The following is a 16,359-nucleotide window of genomic DNA, read 5'->3' on the forward strand; positions in this document are numbered from 1 at the left end:
CTATTCTAACTCGCCTTCTGCAACTTGCCTATATCACTGTTTCCAAATATATAGCAAATCTCCTCCCAAATGTCAAAGTTTTCTTTAATCAGAGAAACTTATCACTAGTGGAGAAATGTCTCTACCAAAGGTGGTGTCCGGCACTCCTTCTCTCCGCTAACCTGCAGGTCACCTTTGGGCAAGTTCAAGCACCTGCTAAACCACCCCCCCCACCCCCCACCGATGAGGGTCACTCGTGGATGGTCGTATGAGCAGCTGTGCATATTAAAGCCCTGGCTGCAATGAACCCACCAAGAGCAAAACGTGCAATGCTGAAGGAGATGAAAAAGAACCCAAGGGTAACAGCAAAAGACCTGCAGAAATCTCTAGAACTTGCTAAAGTCTCTGTTCATGTGTCCACTATACGAAAAACACTGAACAAAAATGGTGTTCATGGAAGGGCACCACGGAGGAAAACACTCCTCTCCAAAAAAACATTGTTGCACGTATCAAGTTTGCAAAAGACCACTCGGATACCTCATAATGTTCCGGGACAATGTTCTGTAGACAGCTGAGCCAGAAGTTAAACTTTTTAGCAGAAGTGCACACCACTATGATTGGAGGAAGAAGGCCACTGTACACCAACACCAAGACCTCATCCCAACTGTGAATCATGGTGGAAGGAATAATGCTTTCCGCCTGCTTTGCTGCCTCAGGGCCTGGACAGCTTGCTATCGTTGAGGGTGCCATGAATATAAAATTGTATTTTATATTGTATTTTACAGAAGAATGTCAGGGTGGTGGTCTATCACCTGAATCTTAATAGATGTTGGATGATGCAACAAGTCAAAGATCCAAAACACAAGAGTAAATCAACAACAGAATGGTTTAAAAAGAAGAAAATTCGTTTTCTGGAATGGCCAAGTCAAAGTGACCTGAAGAGGGCTGTTCATGCAAGGTATTCCAGAATCACTGATGAACTGAAAGTGTTTTATATGGAGGAATGGTCTAAAATTTCTACTCACCATTGTGCAAGTCTGATCAGCAGCTACAGGAAACGTTTGGTGGAGGTTATTGCAGCAAAGGGAGGTTCTACCAGTTTTTAAATACAAGGGTTCATGTACTTTTTCTAGCATCGACTGTGAATCATTAAACAATATGTTCAATAAAGACACAAAAAGTACAATTGTTTGTGTGTTATTAGTTTAGGCAGATTGTGTCTGTCTACTATTGTGACTTAGATGAAGATGAGACCACATTTTATGAGTAAATAATGCAGAAAACTGGGTAATTGTAAAGGGTTCACAAGCTGTTTTTCTTCCAACTGTATATGTCACCATAATGCAACCGAGATTCATTTTCTTGTGGATATTCTCAATAACTCTATAGAATAATAACAGAATCACTGAAAGACTGCACAAACTTGGGCGTTCAACCAATGTGTAAAACTCTACAAACTGTGCAAGTACAAAAGAAAGAAATAATTCCCTGCCCATTCATGAATGCACAGGGAATGGAAAAATATTTAGGCAGAAGTTATAGTTTAACTTGACATTATGTTCTGTGCAGACATCTTGGGCTGAAGGGCCAGTTCCTACACTGTACTGATCCATGTTCTAAGCCACTCTCTACAAAATTAAAACATTAATTTCCCCCTCCCCCCCAAAAAAAAAAGAAAATTCAGGACCTAAAAAGGTCAATTGAAACAATTTTTTAAAAAATTGTCTATATTTGTTATTTCAATTCATAATTCAAGTCAATTAAGATGTTGCCCACAACGTAAGCTATGAAGTTTTCTATCTTGCCCATGGATGTTTAGGTGGGGCAGATACTGCATGGCAGGACAGGATTTAGAAAGGCTATAAACGCATCACACACACCGTTCTATGGATTGTGTTTATATGTACATCCGTTTACAATCACATTGATGCATGCTCTACACACATAGTATATTGTGTGTACTCATTCTTGTATTTTCAGGAGTATTTGTGATAGTAAAATGTCTCAGCAATGTTGCAATAGCCATGATATTTCATTATATTTGTGGTAAGTATGTGCTTAAATTTCAAAGATGGAGCCCGATTCCTCTCATCATGAGCTCTACTTTCAGTGACCAAGACAAAGTTTGAGCTCCTCACATTTGTTGCAGAGCTTTGCCTTAGAGCTTGGCTCAGAGGTACTCGGAAGTCAATGCCTTTTGCTGTCCCGATGATAGGCGAGAGCAGAAGTACGAAGACAAAATGCTACTTCTGTCTGGCCAGTGTGTCTGATTTCTCTGTTAAAAACAAGAATCCATTGAATACCCCAATCTCACTTCAGCCTTGAGACCTGTGCTGCATGACAATAGTCTTCCAATACCGAAGCCACCACAGACATGGAGTCTGGAGGAGGCACATGAAGATTTTCCAATGTTCTATAGATTCAGGATCAGTTCCTGTGGATTGGAGGGTGGCTAATGTTGTCCCTCTCTTCAAGAAGGGAGGAAGAGAGAAAACAGGGAATTATAGACCGGTTAGCCTGACGTCAGTGGTGGGAAAGATGCTGGAGTCAATTATAAAAGATGAAATTACGACACATCTGGATAGCAGTAACAGGATTGGTCCGAGTCAGCATGGATTTACGAAGGGGAAATCGTGCTTGACTAATCTGGAATTTTTTGAGGATGTAACTATGAAAATGGACAAGGGAGAGCCAGTGGATGTAGTGTACCTGGACTTTCAGAAAGCCTTTGATAAAGTCCCACATAGGAGATTAGTGGGCAAAATTAGGGCACATGGTATTGGGGGCAAAGTACTGACATGGATTGAAAATTGGCTGGCTGACAGAAAACAAAGAGTAGCAATTAACCGGTCCCTTTCGGAATGGCAGACGGTGACCAGTGGGGTACCTCAGGGTTCAGTGCTGGGACTGCAGCTGTTTACAATATATATTAATGATTTAGATAAGGGAATTAAAAGTAACATTAGCAAATTTGCCGACGACACAAAGCTGGGTGGCAGTGTGAAATGTGAGGAGGATGTTATGAGAATGCAGGGTGACTTGGACAGGCTGGGTGAGTGGGCAGATGCAGTTTAATGTGGATAAATGTGAGATTATCCACTTTGGTGGTAAGAATGGGAAGGCAGATTATTATCTAAATGGAGTCAAGTTAGGAAAAGGAGAAGTACAATGAGATCTAGGTGTTCTTGTACATCAGTCACTGAAAGCAAGCATGCAGGTACAGCAGGCAGTGAAGAAAGCTAATGGCATGCAGGCTTTCATAACAAGGGGAACTGAGTATAAGAGCAAAGAGGTCCTTCTGCAGCTGTACAGGGCCCTGGTGAGACCACACCTGGAGTACTGTGTGCAGTTTTGGTCTCCAAATTTGAGGAAGGACATTCTTGCTATTGAGGGAGTGCAGCGTAGGTTCACAAAATTAATTCTCGGGTATGTTGAAAGATTGGAGCAACTGGGCTTGTATACTCTGGAATTTAGAAGGTTGAGAGAGGATCTTATTGAAACATATAAGATTATTAAGGGATTGGACACGCTGGAGGCAGGAAGCATGTTCCCGCTGATGGGTGAGTCCAGAACCAGAGGCCACAGTTTAAGAATAAGGGGTAGGCCATTTAGAATGGAGTTGAGGAAAAACTTTTTCACCCGGAGAGTGGTGGACATATGGAATGCTCTGCGCCAGAAGGCTGTGGAGGCCAAGTCTCTGGATGCTTTCAAGAAAGAGATGGATAGAGCTCTTAAAGATAGCGGAATCAAAGGTTATGAGGATAAGGCAGGAACTGGATACTGATTGTGGATGATCAGCCATGATCACAGTGATTGGCGGTGCTGGCTCGAAGTGCGAATGGCCTACTCCTGTACCTATTGAATACTGTCTATGCCATAATGCACAAGCCAGGAATGGAAAATGGCATTGATACTGATTTAGATTTTGAACCCTTTACATTGAGTGAGCCTCAACAATTAATTCAATCTGAGAGTTTATTCGTCATATACGCTGGGAAAGCACTAGATCAGAAGGATGAGGGGGATCCCTGTGAAACCTTTCGAATACTGAAAGGCCTAGACAGAGTAGATGTGGAAAGGATGTTTCCCATGGAGGAAGAGTCTAGGACAAGAGGGCACAGCCTCAGGATAGAGGGGCACCCTTTCAAAACAGAGATGCGGAGAAAGTACTTTAGCCAAAGGGTGGTGAATTTGTGAAATTTGTTGCCACATGCAGCTGTGGAGGCCAGGTCTTTGCGTGTATTTAAGGCAGAGATTGATAGGTTCTTGATTGAACGTGGCATCAAGGGTTACGAGGTGAAGGCCGGGAACTGGGATTGAGGAGGAGATTATAAAAAGGGATCAGCCGTGATTGAATGGCGGCGCAGACTCGATGGGCCAGATGGCCTAATTCTGCTCCTATGCCTTATGGTCTTATGGTCTAAATGACCTGGTTAGAAACTTGGGCTTGTCAAAGGCAAAAGCAGAATTACTGGGTTTAAGAATGCAAGGATAGAATCTGATGTCACCAGGCACAAAAATTTCCATAAATTATTTTGATATTTGAGACAGCTGTTTCTCAGAATACCTGAAGCCTAGATGAAAAAAAGCATTTTTGTTGGTTCACAAATCAAAGTGATCATCAATGACAGGCAATTTGGAGAACTTCTAGTGGGACCAGAGAAAATCGCATGGAAGGCATTTTCTTGGCATCTACAGAGCACCAAACTACGTACAGCTGGTTGACAACATGTTTCAAGTGCACAAAACCAGTAAGTGCAATATGGCAAGTATCCCCAACCCCTTTTGTACTGCAGACCGGTTTAATATTGACAATATTCTTGAGGATCGGCCGACCCCGGCGGGGGGGGGGGGGGGGGGCAACGACGGGGTAGGGTTGCCAACGGACAAAATACGTTGTGTTTACCCAGAGAAAGGCTACAATGACCATGAAGCCTTGCGCGGGCACCAGTGCGCGTGCGTGACTTGCGCATGCATGTACGTGCCGATTTTTTTTTCTACAAATCGTTTTTGGCAATTCTGTTTGGGGGGGGGTTAATCACGACTGGAATATAGGTGATAAGTGGCTAATACACTCAATTTTGTTTCTAAAAGGGTTTATCTAACGAATTTAATATTAAACACACAGCGCATATTTTCCTCTCATGAATATAGTGTTAAGTCAATTATCGGGGAGGACAGGAGAGCTTGAAGTAAGTGTTAAACGAACTTCCAGTAGAAGTGGCAGAAGCAGGTTCGATATTATCATTTAAAGAAAAATTGGATAGGTATACGGACAGGAAAGGAATGGAGGGTTATGGGCTGAGTGCAGGTCGGTGGGATGAGGTGAGTGTAGCGTTCGCCACTGACTAGAAGGGCCGAGATGGCCAGTTTCTGTGCTGTCATTGTTATATGGTTATATAAGTCAATAGCATCATAACATTTTAAGTAACGTTTGGATATTAAACACACAGCACATATTTTCCCTGTATGAACATATAAAATCATTCCAACACACCACTATCGCTGAATCATTGGGAGCTCCTGGGCTTGTCTTCCTGCAACAACACGGTCCTATCGAGGGGTAATGGGAGACAGCGATACTCAAACAGAGTTCCTTATGTCCAGTCTATTCCGCAATTTAGTTTTCGTTGCATTCATTGCAGAAAACTCCGCTTCGCAGAAAAATGTTGGAAATGGAAGCAACGCCTTCAGTGTTTTCGTAGCTATCTCAGGAAATTTAGCCTTGACTTTGATCCAGAATGTTGGCAGAGATGTTATGTCAAACATACTTTTCAGCCCGCCATCATTTGCAAGCTCGAGGAGTTGATCTCCTTCCGGCGCTGACACGGATGACGCGCGGGTAATGACCTTGCGTGTGTAATGGCTCAACAGTGGGCGTGACAGGGAATGAGGAAAGGTGCCGCTGACTCATATCGCCAAATCGTATTGTTTCCTCGCGGCCCGGTAGCACATGCTTTGCCAGCCTGGTGGTTGGGGATCATTGCAATATGGCACTGAACTGTATGTGCATTTAGATTTCTTCCCTGCAAATCTTGGCGCTCTTAAGTGACTGACAAACATGGTGAAAGGTTTTACCAGGACATTACGGCCATGTAGAAATGGCATCGAGGCAACTGGAATCCATCAATGCTGGCTGATTAATGACACTTAAGCAAGAAGCCTCAGACACTGAGTACAAATGAAAATCATCAACAAAGCATCTTTAGTGTAACTGTCTCAGGGACATGTTTCATTGAGATGTTTATTCTATGTTTTTGTCATAAATTCATGATTAATTTATTACCTTAAAATATTTAATGTAAGGTTTATTTAATGCAGAGTGTAACGGATCACATGACCAGAGTCTGATAAAAGCATGACTGTGGTATTATAGGTCAGAACCAACATGGAAGCAGAAAAAGACACATGGCCCTAAAATAACCTTATTCTGCATGTGGTCCAAGAGGTGCACACGGTAATTGTGTTTCTTAATTTGTTTATATGTTGTTGAGGTGTCTTTATATGAACAGTGTGATACGTTTTAGTGATTTATTTGATTTCAGCACACTTCTGATGTGCTAAAGTATTTGGGCCTGTTTATTGGCGGACGCTAGCTTGAGAGACTTTAAAAGACTGAGGGATGTATGTTTCAAACTTTGTCCTTTATTTTCTTGTAGTTTTCATGGTGTCTACTGAAGAGAGAGAGAGAAATAAAAATAAATCTTCAAGGACATCTGTATGTTGTGTGGGCATTATTTCATTGGACCGGTGCAGTTACATTTAGCTTAGTTGGACTTAACTGCAAAGCAGCAGCACAATTACGTAATGAAACACATTATATTCACTAAAAGTTAGTGTTTCTCTGAAGTCCTACGTGATAAAAGTAGTCTGAAATTACATTTGTGTTCAGCTTCAAGCGGTCTATCACAAACAAAAAAAAAACCTGAGGAAGCAGGACTTCCGAAAAAATTTGTTGTCCTATGAAAAAAGAAAACAAAATTTGCTGGAAGCACTAAATGAGATGGGTAACATTTGTGGAAAAAGAATGCTTCAGGTCCACCACCATTCATCAGAACTAAAATGTGGGTTCTGACTGAAAGACTAGGAGTAGTTTTGGCTGGTTTGAATTTTGGAAATATAATAATATAGAGGCAGTAATATGAGCCAGGGCAACATGGTAACATAGCACTTAGCATAACGCTTACACTGCCAGTGACACAGGTTCAATTTCTACTGCTGTCTATAAGGAGCTTATACATTCTCCACGTGACCTCATGGGTTTCCTCTGGGTGCTCCAGTTTCCTCCAACATTCCAAAGACGTATGGTTAGGATTAGTAATTTGCACGCATGCTACACTGGCAACAGAAGCGTGGCGACACCTGTGGGCTGCCCCGGCACATCCTCGGACTGCGTTGGTTGTTGACGCACAAACAACGCATTTCACTGTATGTTTCAATCTAAGTGTGAAAAATAAAAGCTCATACTTAATCTTTCTGACTCAAAAACAAGGAATACTTTTGGCTGGTTTTTGAATTTTAGAATACTAGAGCATAATGACAGTAATATTAGGATTACCAGTCCAAGTCCTGCACCAATAATCCAGAACAGGGGTAGGGATCCATGGACAACAGGCTGGGAACCCCTGATCCAGAGAGAAATTCAAACTCTATCATGGCAGCAAAGGACTTTAAATTCAGTTGCTGAAACTGAAACAAATACATAACAAGATGGCCACGAAACAACCTAGATCATTAGCAAGGATGTAATGCTGGGCATTATAAGACATTGGTCACACCGTATTTGGAGCATTGTGAGAAGCTTCGGGCCCCCTATCTAAGAAAGGGGTTGCATGATAGCACAACGCTCTACAGTACAGGCAACCCTGGTTCAATTTTTTCCGCTGCCTGTAAGTAGTTTGTACGTTCTCCCTGTGACTGTGCTCCAGTTTCCTCCCGCAGTCCAAAGACTGACTGGGTGGTAGGTTAATTGGTTATCGTAATTGGTCACCTGATTAGGCTAAGATTAAACAGGGGTATTGCTGGGCAGCGTGGCTCGAAGGGCCAAAAGGGCCTATTCTGCACTGTATCTCAATAATTAAAATAAAAAGATGTGCTGGCATTGGAGATGGTCCAGAGAAAGTTCATGAGAAGCATTCCAGAATTAAAGGGTTAATGTAATGTTTCTTGGTTCTGGGTCTGTACTTGCTGGTATTTAGAAGAATAAGGGGGTGGGGCATCTCACTGAAACCTACCAAATACTCCCTTCCGATGGTGCTTCCATGTTCTTAGACCTAATTCTACCTCTCTTGGTTATTCCGTTACTGTCATTTAATATTTATTTGAATGTTGTAAGGCCGAGATAGAGTGGATGTGGAGAGGATGTTTTCTATACTGAAAGAATACTGGACCACAGGGCACAGCCTCAGAAGAGAGGGATGTCCCTTCAAGGGATGAGATATTTCTTTAGCTGGAGGGTAATGAATCTATGGAATTCATTGCAACAGATGGCTGTGGACGCCAAGTCATCGGGTATATTTAAAACGAAGGTTGATAGATGCTAGATTAGTCAGAATATCCAAGGTTATGGGGAGAAGGCAGGAGAATGGGTTGAGAGGGATAATAGATCAGCCATGATGGAATAGTGGAGCAGGCTCAACAGGCCGTAGTCAGCATCGTTTCCTCAAGGGAAAATCTTGCCTGACAAATCTGCTGGAATTCTTTGAAGAAACAACAAACAGGATAGACAAACGATTTTGTGTACTTGGATTTTCAGAAGGCCTTTGACAATGTGCAGGTGTATACATGAAGCTGCTTCACAAGCTACAAGCCCACAGTACTACAAGAAAGATTCTAGCATTGATAAAGCAGTGGCTGATTGGCAGGAGGCAAAGAGTGGGAATAAAGGCAGCCTTTTCTGGTTAGCTGCCAGTGACCAGTGGTGTTCCACAGGGGTTCCACTGATTCTTCTTACATTAATGTCAATGACTTGGATAATGGAATTAATAGCTTTGTTGCAGTTTGCAGACAATATGAAGATAAGTGAAGGGGCAGGTAGTTTTGAGGAAGTAGAAGTCAGGATTGAATAGCTTGTCATATGAAGAGTGTATTATGGCTCTGGGCCTGTATTCACTAGAATTCAGAGGAATGAGGGGTAACCTCATTGAGACCTATCGAATGGTGAAAGGCCTTGACAGAGTGGATATTTCCTATGGTGGGAGAGTCTAAGACAAGAGGACACAGTCTCAGAACAGAGGAGCATCCTATTAGAACAGAGATGAGGAGGAATTTTTTTTAAGCCAGAGTGTGGTGAATCTTTGGAATTCTTTGCAACAGGCAGCTGTGGAGGCCAAGTCTTAACGTATATTTAAGGCAGAGGTTGATATATTCTTGATTAGTCAGGGCATGAAGGGATACAGGGAGAAGGCAGGTGATAGGGCTCAGAGGAAAGAAGGGTCAGCCATAACGTAATGGTGGAGCAGACTTGATCGGTCAAATAGCCTAATTCTGCTTCAATGTCTTATGGTGTTATTAATTTTATTCAGAGAAGGAAATCTACGACACTGATGCTGTCACTCTTACTGTGGGTGACTGAAATGCCTTTTGAAACGGCCTAGTTCGAGGGCAACTTGCAAAGAAAGCATTTAATTTTGGGCCGAGCCAGCAAATGCCCATTCTCAAAACTGAAGACAGGGGTTCCAGTAAGGCTGACAGAATCTGTTATGAATAATCACAAGCTTATAAAAGCACCTTAAAATCTGAATTTCCCTGACTCTCTTCAAATCTAGGCCAACGTCACAGCAACAAGGAAATACGCCACAAAGCCTATTATATAACAGTGAGTGGAAAATAGATAATTCTACACAAAATGTGATAATATGCAGTGAAGATATAACTACAACCTGTTACACAACAGCCTAAGGATGTCTAGTGTGGGTCTCAGCCAAAACAATATTTTGTGCAGTCACTGTCACTAATAGCAAATTCCCTATTCCCCCCTCACCTATTACCTTCTTGCCTGTACTCCTTCCCATCCCCCCACCTTCTTATTCTGGCTTCTACCCCTTTCCTTTCCAGTCCTGAAGGGTGTCAGCCCAAAACATCAACTATTCATTCTTCTCCATGGATGCTGCCTGACTTGCTGAGTCAGCATTTTGTGTGCGTTAAATGGGGCACCTCATTTGCACATAGCAAAATCCCACAGAGAGCAAGGTAAATAATCTATAAGTTTGAGAGAACAACCCTGAGGACAGCTCATTCTCCTGCAGACGGTTAAAACTCGGCCAGCTCCATCATGTGCCTTCCCACCACCGGCGACATCTTCAAAAGGCAGTGTCTCATTTAGGAACCCCCCCCCACCTCCATCACCCAGGACATGCCCTCTTCTCATTCTACCACGAGACAGGAGGTCCCTGAAGACAAACATTCACGGTTTCAGGAACAGTTTCTTCCCTTCCACCATCAGATTTCTGAACGGTCCATGAACACTACCTCACTCTCTCACTCTTCTCGAACGCCATATAATTTATAATAATATAGAATGGCGGCCACTGACACCAGGCAATCTCTGAAAGGTATTAAGGCTGGGGTCATCTGTTTTGTAAAGACACTGTCCAGAAAGAGGAAATGGCAAACCACTTCTGAAGAAAAATTTGCCAAGAACGATCATGGTCACAGAAAGACCATGATCACCCATGTCATACACCATGACACATAATGATGGCATATATAATATACATTCCTTATTGTAATTTATCACATATTTTATGCATTGCACTGTATTGCTGCTGCAGAACAGCAAATTTCAAGACGCACATCAGTGATAATAAACCTAATTCTGATATCCTGTGACTCTGAAACAGACAAAATTTTGCATGCCCACAAGAGGCAGGCAGAGCCTGAACTTCATGTTCTGTCTGAAAGATGGCAGCTCCAGACAGGAAGTAAACTATTACATCGTGTACAACATAAACGCAGCATTAAACGCAACTGCATCAGAGCTCAGATTTTTCTAGTTAAGTTCTAAATCATTTTTACCATGGAATTAAAAGTTCTAAATGACTTCGAGAAAACAAACGTAGTATGACAAATTCTACCCAAAGTCCAAGGGCTTCAAGAAGGAATTTGGTACTGAGACATACAACTGACAAAAAGGCAGAGGGAGCTTTAGGAAAAGAGAAGCATCCTAATCAGTCCTTTTCTCCAGCACATCCCACCTTGCCCCCTTACCATGTCCTCAGCAACTCTTCCACACCTTTGCCTCATCTTCTCTCCAATCCCCTCCCTCGCTCATCTGCTCTCTCCCCTCCCTTCTCTAGCTTTCTCTCCCTCCCTTCCTCCCCCTCACTTCCTCCTTCCTACATTCTTTCCCTCCCATCTTTTCCCTTTTTCTCATCCTTTCTCTCTTCCCTTCAGTCCCTTTCTCTTCCCCCTCTACTCTCCTCTCCCTTCTGTTCCCCCCTTCCATTTCCCCCTCACTCCCCATTTCCACCTCTTTTCCCCACACCCCCTACAACCTCCCTCCTCCCCATCTCCCCTCCTATCCCACCCACCCACTCCCCTCCCCATCTTCCCCTCCTATCCCACCCTCTGCCCTCCTTTCCCCATCTTTCCCCTCCTATCCCACCCTCTGTCCTCCCTTCCCCCTCTCTCCCCCTCCTATCCCACCTTCTCCTCCCCTATCTCCTCCCTCCCCTCCTATCCCATCCTCTCCCCTCCCTCCATCTTCCCCTCCTATCCCATCCTCTCCCCTCCCTCCATCTTCCCCTCCTATTCCATCCTCTCTCCTCCCTCCATCTTCCCCTCCTATCCCGTCCTCTCCCCTTCCTCCCCTCTCTATCTTCCCCTCCTATCCCCTCCCTCCCCTATCTTCCCCTCCTCTGCCATCCACTCCCCTCCCTCCCCCTCTATCTTCCCCTATCCTATCCCCTCCCTCCCTCTCCCTCCTATCCCATCCTCTCCCCTCTCTCCCTCTTACCATCTCACTCTATCTCCCTTCCTCTTCCCCAATCCTCCCCCATCCTTCTCTCTTCCCATCTCACTTTTCCGCACTCCACCCCTCTCTCTCCCCCCTCGCCTACTTCCTCCTCCTCTCCTCTCCCACCTTCTCTCGGACGCGGAGAGAGATGCCGCGCTGGGCCCGAGGCCTCGGACTGGCGTTGTCGGGCCAGCGAGGTAAACAAGAGCCCGGGCCCCGCCCTCGCCCGCGGTTGCGGGAGCAGCGACCCCGGCGGGCGGCCTGTCTCTGTTGGGCAGACGTACGGGACAGCAGGGGACGGGTTGACGGATAGCGGGGCGGCCGCGGGGCTTTACCTTCTGCGAGTGTTGCTGCAGAACATTTTGTTCCACCGTCATGGCCGAAGCGAGATGAGCGGAGGGAGGGGGAGGGACGGAGGGAGGGGCTGGAGTGGGGCGGGACGCGGGGAGGGGCTGGAGTGGAGGCGGTGGAGAGGAAGGTGAGGGTGTTCGCGGAATGGGAAGTGAGGGGGGTGCTGGCGGATAGGAGGTAGGGGAGGGAAACGGGGGGTGCTGGAGAAGTAATGGAGGGGAGGGAGCAGTAAGGGAAGGAAATGAGGAAAAGGCTGTGAAGAGGTTGGCGAGGGAATAGAAGGTAGTGAAGGAGGAGGAAATTAAGGGAGGGAAGGCAAAATGGGGGATTTGTGGTGAGTGGAGGGGAATTAGGACGCAGGAAGGGAAGGAAATGAGAGAAATGCTGTGGAGAAAAATGAGGGTGGGGAAGGAAAGAAGGTAGTGGAGGAGGAGGAGGGAATTGAGGGAGGGGACATTATACTTAACTATTTATTTACTGAGATGCAGTGGGGAATCAGCCCTTCGAGCTATGCTGCCCAGCGATCCGCCAATTTAACCCCACCCTAGACAATTTTAAATGACCAATTAACCTGCTAACTGGTTCGTCTTTGGACTGTGGGAGGAAACCAGAGCACCCGGAGAAAACTCACACATTCCATGGGAGAGCATAGTTGGTGTCTGAATTGAACTCTGAACTTGGATGTCCCAAGCTAACGGCTATGCTACTATTGCGCCCAAGGGGAGGGGAAAGGCCTTAGGAGAAGACTGGAAGGGAGAAGGGGTTGAGGCATGACAGAGGGGCTGCATGGCAGATGAAGGGAGGGCTGAGAGTTGAGGGAGGAGATAAGAGGTAATAAATGATAGGAAGTGACTGAGGGATGAAGAATAGTTTGGGGATGGGAATCACTATTCCCTCTAAACTGAGTGGACATGCATAGTCTTTGTTGCCACTCAGCTGAAATTGGCAGCTGGTGACTGTGGTGTTCTGTAGGGGTCTGTGTTGGGTCCCCTTTTCAACAAATATGTGAACAATTTGGATGACAGAGTTGATGACTTTATGGTCAAGTTTGCAATTGATCTGAAGATAGGTAGAACAGGCAGGTAGTGTTGAAGAAGCAGGGAGGCTGCAGAAGGACTTAGACAGATTAGGAGAATGGGCAACAAGGTACCAGATAGTCATAGTCATAGCCATACTTTATTGATCCCGAGGGAAATTGGTTTTCACTACGATTGTACCTTAAATAATTAAATAGTAATATGTAAATTATGCCAGGAAATAAGTCCAGGACTAGCCTATTGACTCAGGGAGTCTGACCCTCCAAGGGAGGAGTTGTAAAGTTTGATGGCCACAGGCAGGAATGACTTCCTATGACGCACTGTGTTGCATCTTAGTGGAATGAGTCTCTGGCTGAATGTACTCCTGTGCCCAACCAGTACATTATGTAGTGGATGGGAGACATTGTCCAAGATGGCATGCAACTTGGACAGCATTCTCTTTTCAGACACCACCGTCAGAGAGTCCAGTTCCATCCCCACAACATCACTGGCCTTACGAATGAGTTTGTTGATTCTGTTGGAGTCTGCTACCCTCAGCCTGCTGCCCCAGCACACAACAGCAAACATGATCGCACTGGCCACCACAGACTCGTAGAACATCCTCAGCATCGTCCGACAGATGTTAAAGGACCTCAGTCTCCTCAGGAAATAGAGACGGCTCTGACCCTTCTTGTAGACAGGTTCAGTGTTCTTTGACCAGTCCAGTTTATTGTCAATTCGTATCCCCACGTATTTGTAATCCTCCACCATGAACACACTGACCCCCTGGATGGATACAGGGGTCACCGGTGCCTTAGCCCTCCTCAGGTCTACAACCAGCTCCTTAGTTTTTTTCACATTAAGCTGCAGATAATTCTGCTCACACCATGTGACAAAAGTTTCCTACCGTAGTCCTGTACTCAGCCTCATCTCCCTTGCAATATAATGTACAGAAATGTATGATCATGCATTTTGGTAGGAATAAAGGTGTAGACTATTTTCTAAATGGGGAGAAAATTCAGAAAACAGAGGTGTGGAGGGACTTTGGAGTCCTTGTGCCGGATTCCCTAAAGATTAACTTGTAAGTGGAGTCGGTAGTAAGGAAAAGAAATGTAATGTTAGCATTCATTTCGAGAGGACTGGAATATAAAAGCAAGATGTTATGCTGAGGCTTTATAAAGGCATTGGTCAGACCACACTTGGAGTATTGTGTTGGAGTATTGGAGTACAATTTTGGGCCCCTTATCTAAGAAATAGTCTGCAGGCATTGGAGAGGGTCCAGAGTTTGATCATGAGAGTGATCCCAGGAATGTAGGGGTTAATTACGAGGCGTGTTGATGGCTTTGGGCCTGTACTCACTAGAGTTTAGAAGAATGAAGGGGAGAATCTCATTGAGGCATTGAAACTAAAATTAAATATGATCTTCTTTTAACATATCCAATTGAAAGCCAACTTTTAAAAGATAGCTGTCATTCAAGGTGATATTCACGGAGATAAAACTGGTAAGCTACTGGCTAATCAATTGAAGCCATTTATAGCCAAGCAGCAAATTAAAGAAATACGTAAAGTTAATGGGGACATGATAACTGACCACCTTGAAATTAATGACACTTTTAGGAATTTTATTCTAACTTGTATAGTTCTGACCGTTAATGATAATATTGCAATGAATAATTTTTCAGATCAATTAAATATTCCTAATCTTTCGTTAGATGATCGTAGGCAATTGGATCAACCCATTTCCCAGGAGGAAGTTGCTCAGGCTGTTCAAGAATAGCATTCTGGGAAATCCCCAGGACCCGATGGATTCTCTGGAGAGTTTTATTAGGCTTTTTCCTTCTTGCCTATACCACACTTATGTTCTACCCTTACAGATTCCTTTAAGGTAGGAAGATTATCACAGTCTTTTTACGAAGCTTCTATTTCACTCATCCTCAAAAAGAGTAAGAATCCTACTGAATGTTCTTCGTATAGGCCTATCTCTTTACTCAAATTTGATACTAAAATTTTATCTAAAGTGTCGGCTCACGGACTTGAAAATATTTTATATTCTATAGTTTCAGATGATCGGACAGGATTTATTAAAAATCAATATTCCTATTTTAATATATGGTGTTTGTTAAATGTTATGTACTCTCCATCTAAAGAAATATCAGAATGTGTGATATCTTTGGATGCAGAGAAAGCTTTTGACAGAGTTGAATGGAACTATCTATTTACATCCTTAGAAAAAGTTAATTTTGGACCTAATTTTATTTATTGGATTAAATTACTTTATTTATCTCCCTCTGCTCGGGTTCTTACTAATTTTCAGAATGCTAAACCCTTTAAACTCCAACGTGGAACTATACAAGGTTGCCCTTTGAGCCCTCTGCTTTTTGATTTGGTATTAGAACCCTTAGCAATTGCTTTTCGAGAGTCTAAAGAGATTACTGGTATTTTAACCACTGTGCTCCAAGCGAGGAACCCTGGAGCACATCCTCAGCAGCTGTGCAAGGGCACTTGGTGAGGGACGGTACAGGTGGAGGCATGATCAGGCCCTGAAGACCATCGCTGAAGCTGTCAGCGCAGGAGTTGAGTGGGCGAAGTGGTCCCGACCCTCCAAGCAGACCATTGCCTTTGTCAGAGCTGGGAAGCAGCCAATACCTGCCAAAAGAGCATCTGCAGGCATTCTGACCTCTGCAAGGGACTGGCAGCTGTTGGTGGACCTCGAAGGGCAGCTGAAGTTCCCCAACCATATCGCGGCCACCACCCTGCGAACAGACATTGTCCTAGTGTCTGAGTCTACTAAGCAAGTGGTGCTGCTGGAGCTGACAGTCCCATGGGAAGATCGCTTGGAGGAGGCCTTTGAAAGGAAGCTCTCCAAGTACTCAGGACTGGTCAGCAACTGTCAGCAGGCTGGATGGAGAGCGAGGTGTCTCCCAGTGGAGGTTGGTTATAGGGGATTTGTAGCCCGTTCTTTAGTTAGAGCCTTCAGCATTTTGGGCATCGAGGGAGAGAGGAAGAGGAGAGCCAGCCGCAGTACCACCGATGCGGCAGAGAGGGCCTCAAGATGGC

General features: G+C 44.4%; 1 protein-coding gene and 1 long non-coding RNA gene across 5 annotated transcripts in view; one reads left to right on the forward strand and one right to left on the reverse strand.

Annotated features, from left to right (window-relative positions):
• Window positions 1–12,373, reverse strand: part of usp25 (ubiquitin specific peptidase 25) — a 243,587-nt gene extending 231,214 nt beyond the window's left edge. For 2 of the 4 annotated variants that reach the window (XM_063050258.1, XM_063050257.1), the window contains exon 1: window positions 12,271–12,372. In XM_063050258.1, coding sequence (XP_062906328.1) covers window positions 12,271–12,312 — 42 coding nt within the window. In that variant the 5' untranslated portion in view covers window positions 12,313–12,372. Of the gene's footprint in view, window positions 1–12,270 lie in introns of all 4 variants that reach the window. The other 2 variants (XM_063050256.1, XM_063050260.1) reach the window with 2 other exon arrangements.
• The window catches only part of LOC134347812 (uncharacterized), a 40,263-nt gene continuing 35,827 nt past the window's right edge, over window positions 11,924–16,359 (forward strand). The window contains exons 1-2 of the long non-coding RNA XR_010018272.1: window positions 11,924–12,132; window positions 15,015–15,187. This is a non-coding gene — a long non-coding RNA (uncharacterized LOC134347812). The remainder of the gene's footprint in view (window positions 12,133–15,014; window positions 15,188–16,359) is intronic.

This window comes from Mobula hypostoma, chromosome 6 (genome assembly GCF_963921235.1).
Source record: "Mobula hypostoma chromosome 6, sMobHyp1.1, whole genome shotgun sequence".
Classification (NCBI taxonomy): Eukaryota; Metazoa; Chordata; class Chondrichthyes; order Myliobatiformes; family Myliobatidae; genus Mobula; species Mobula hypostoma.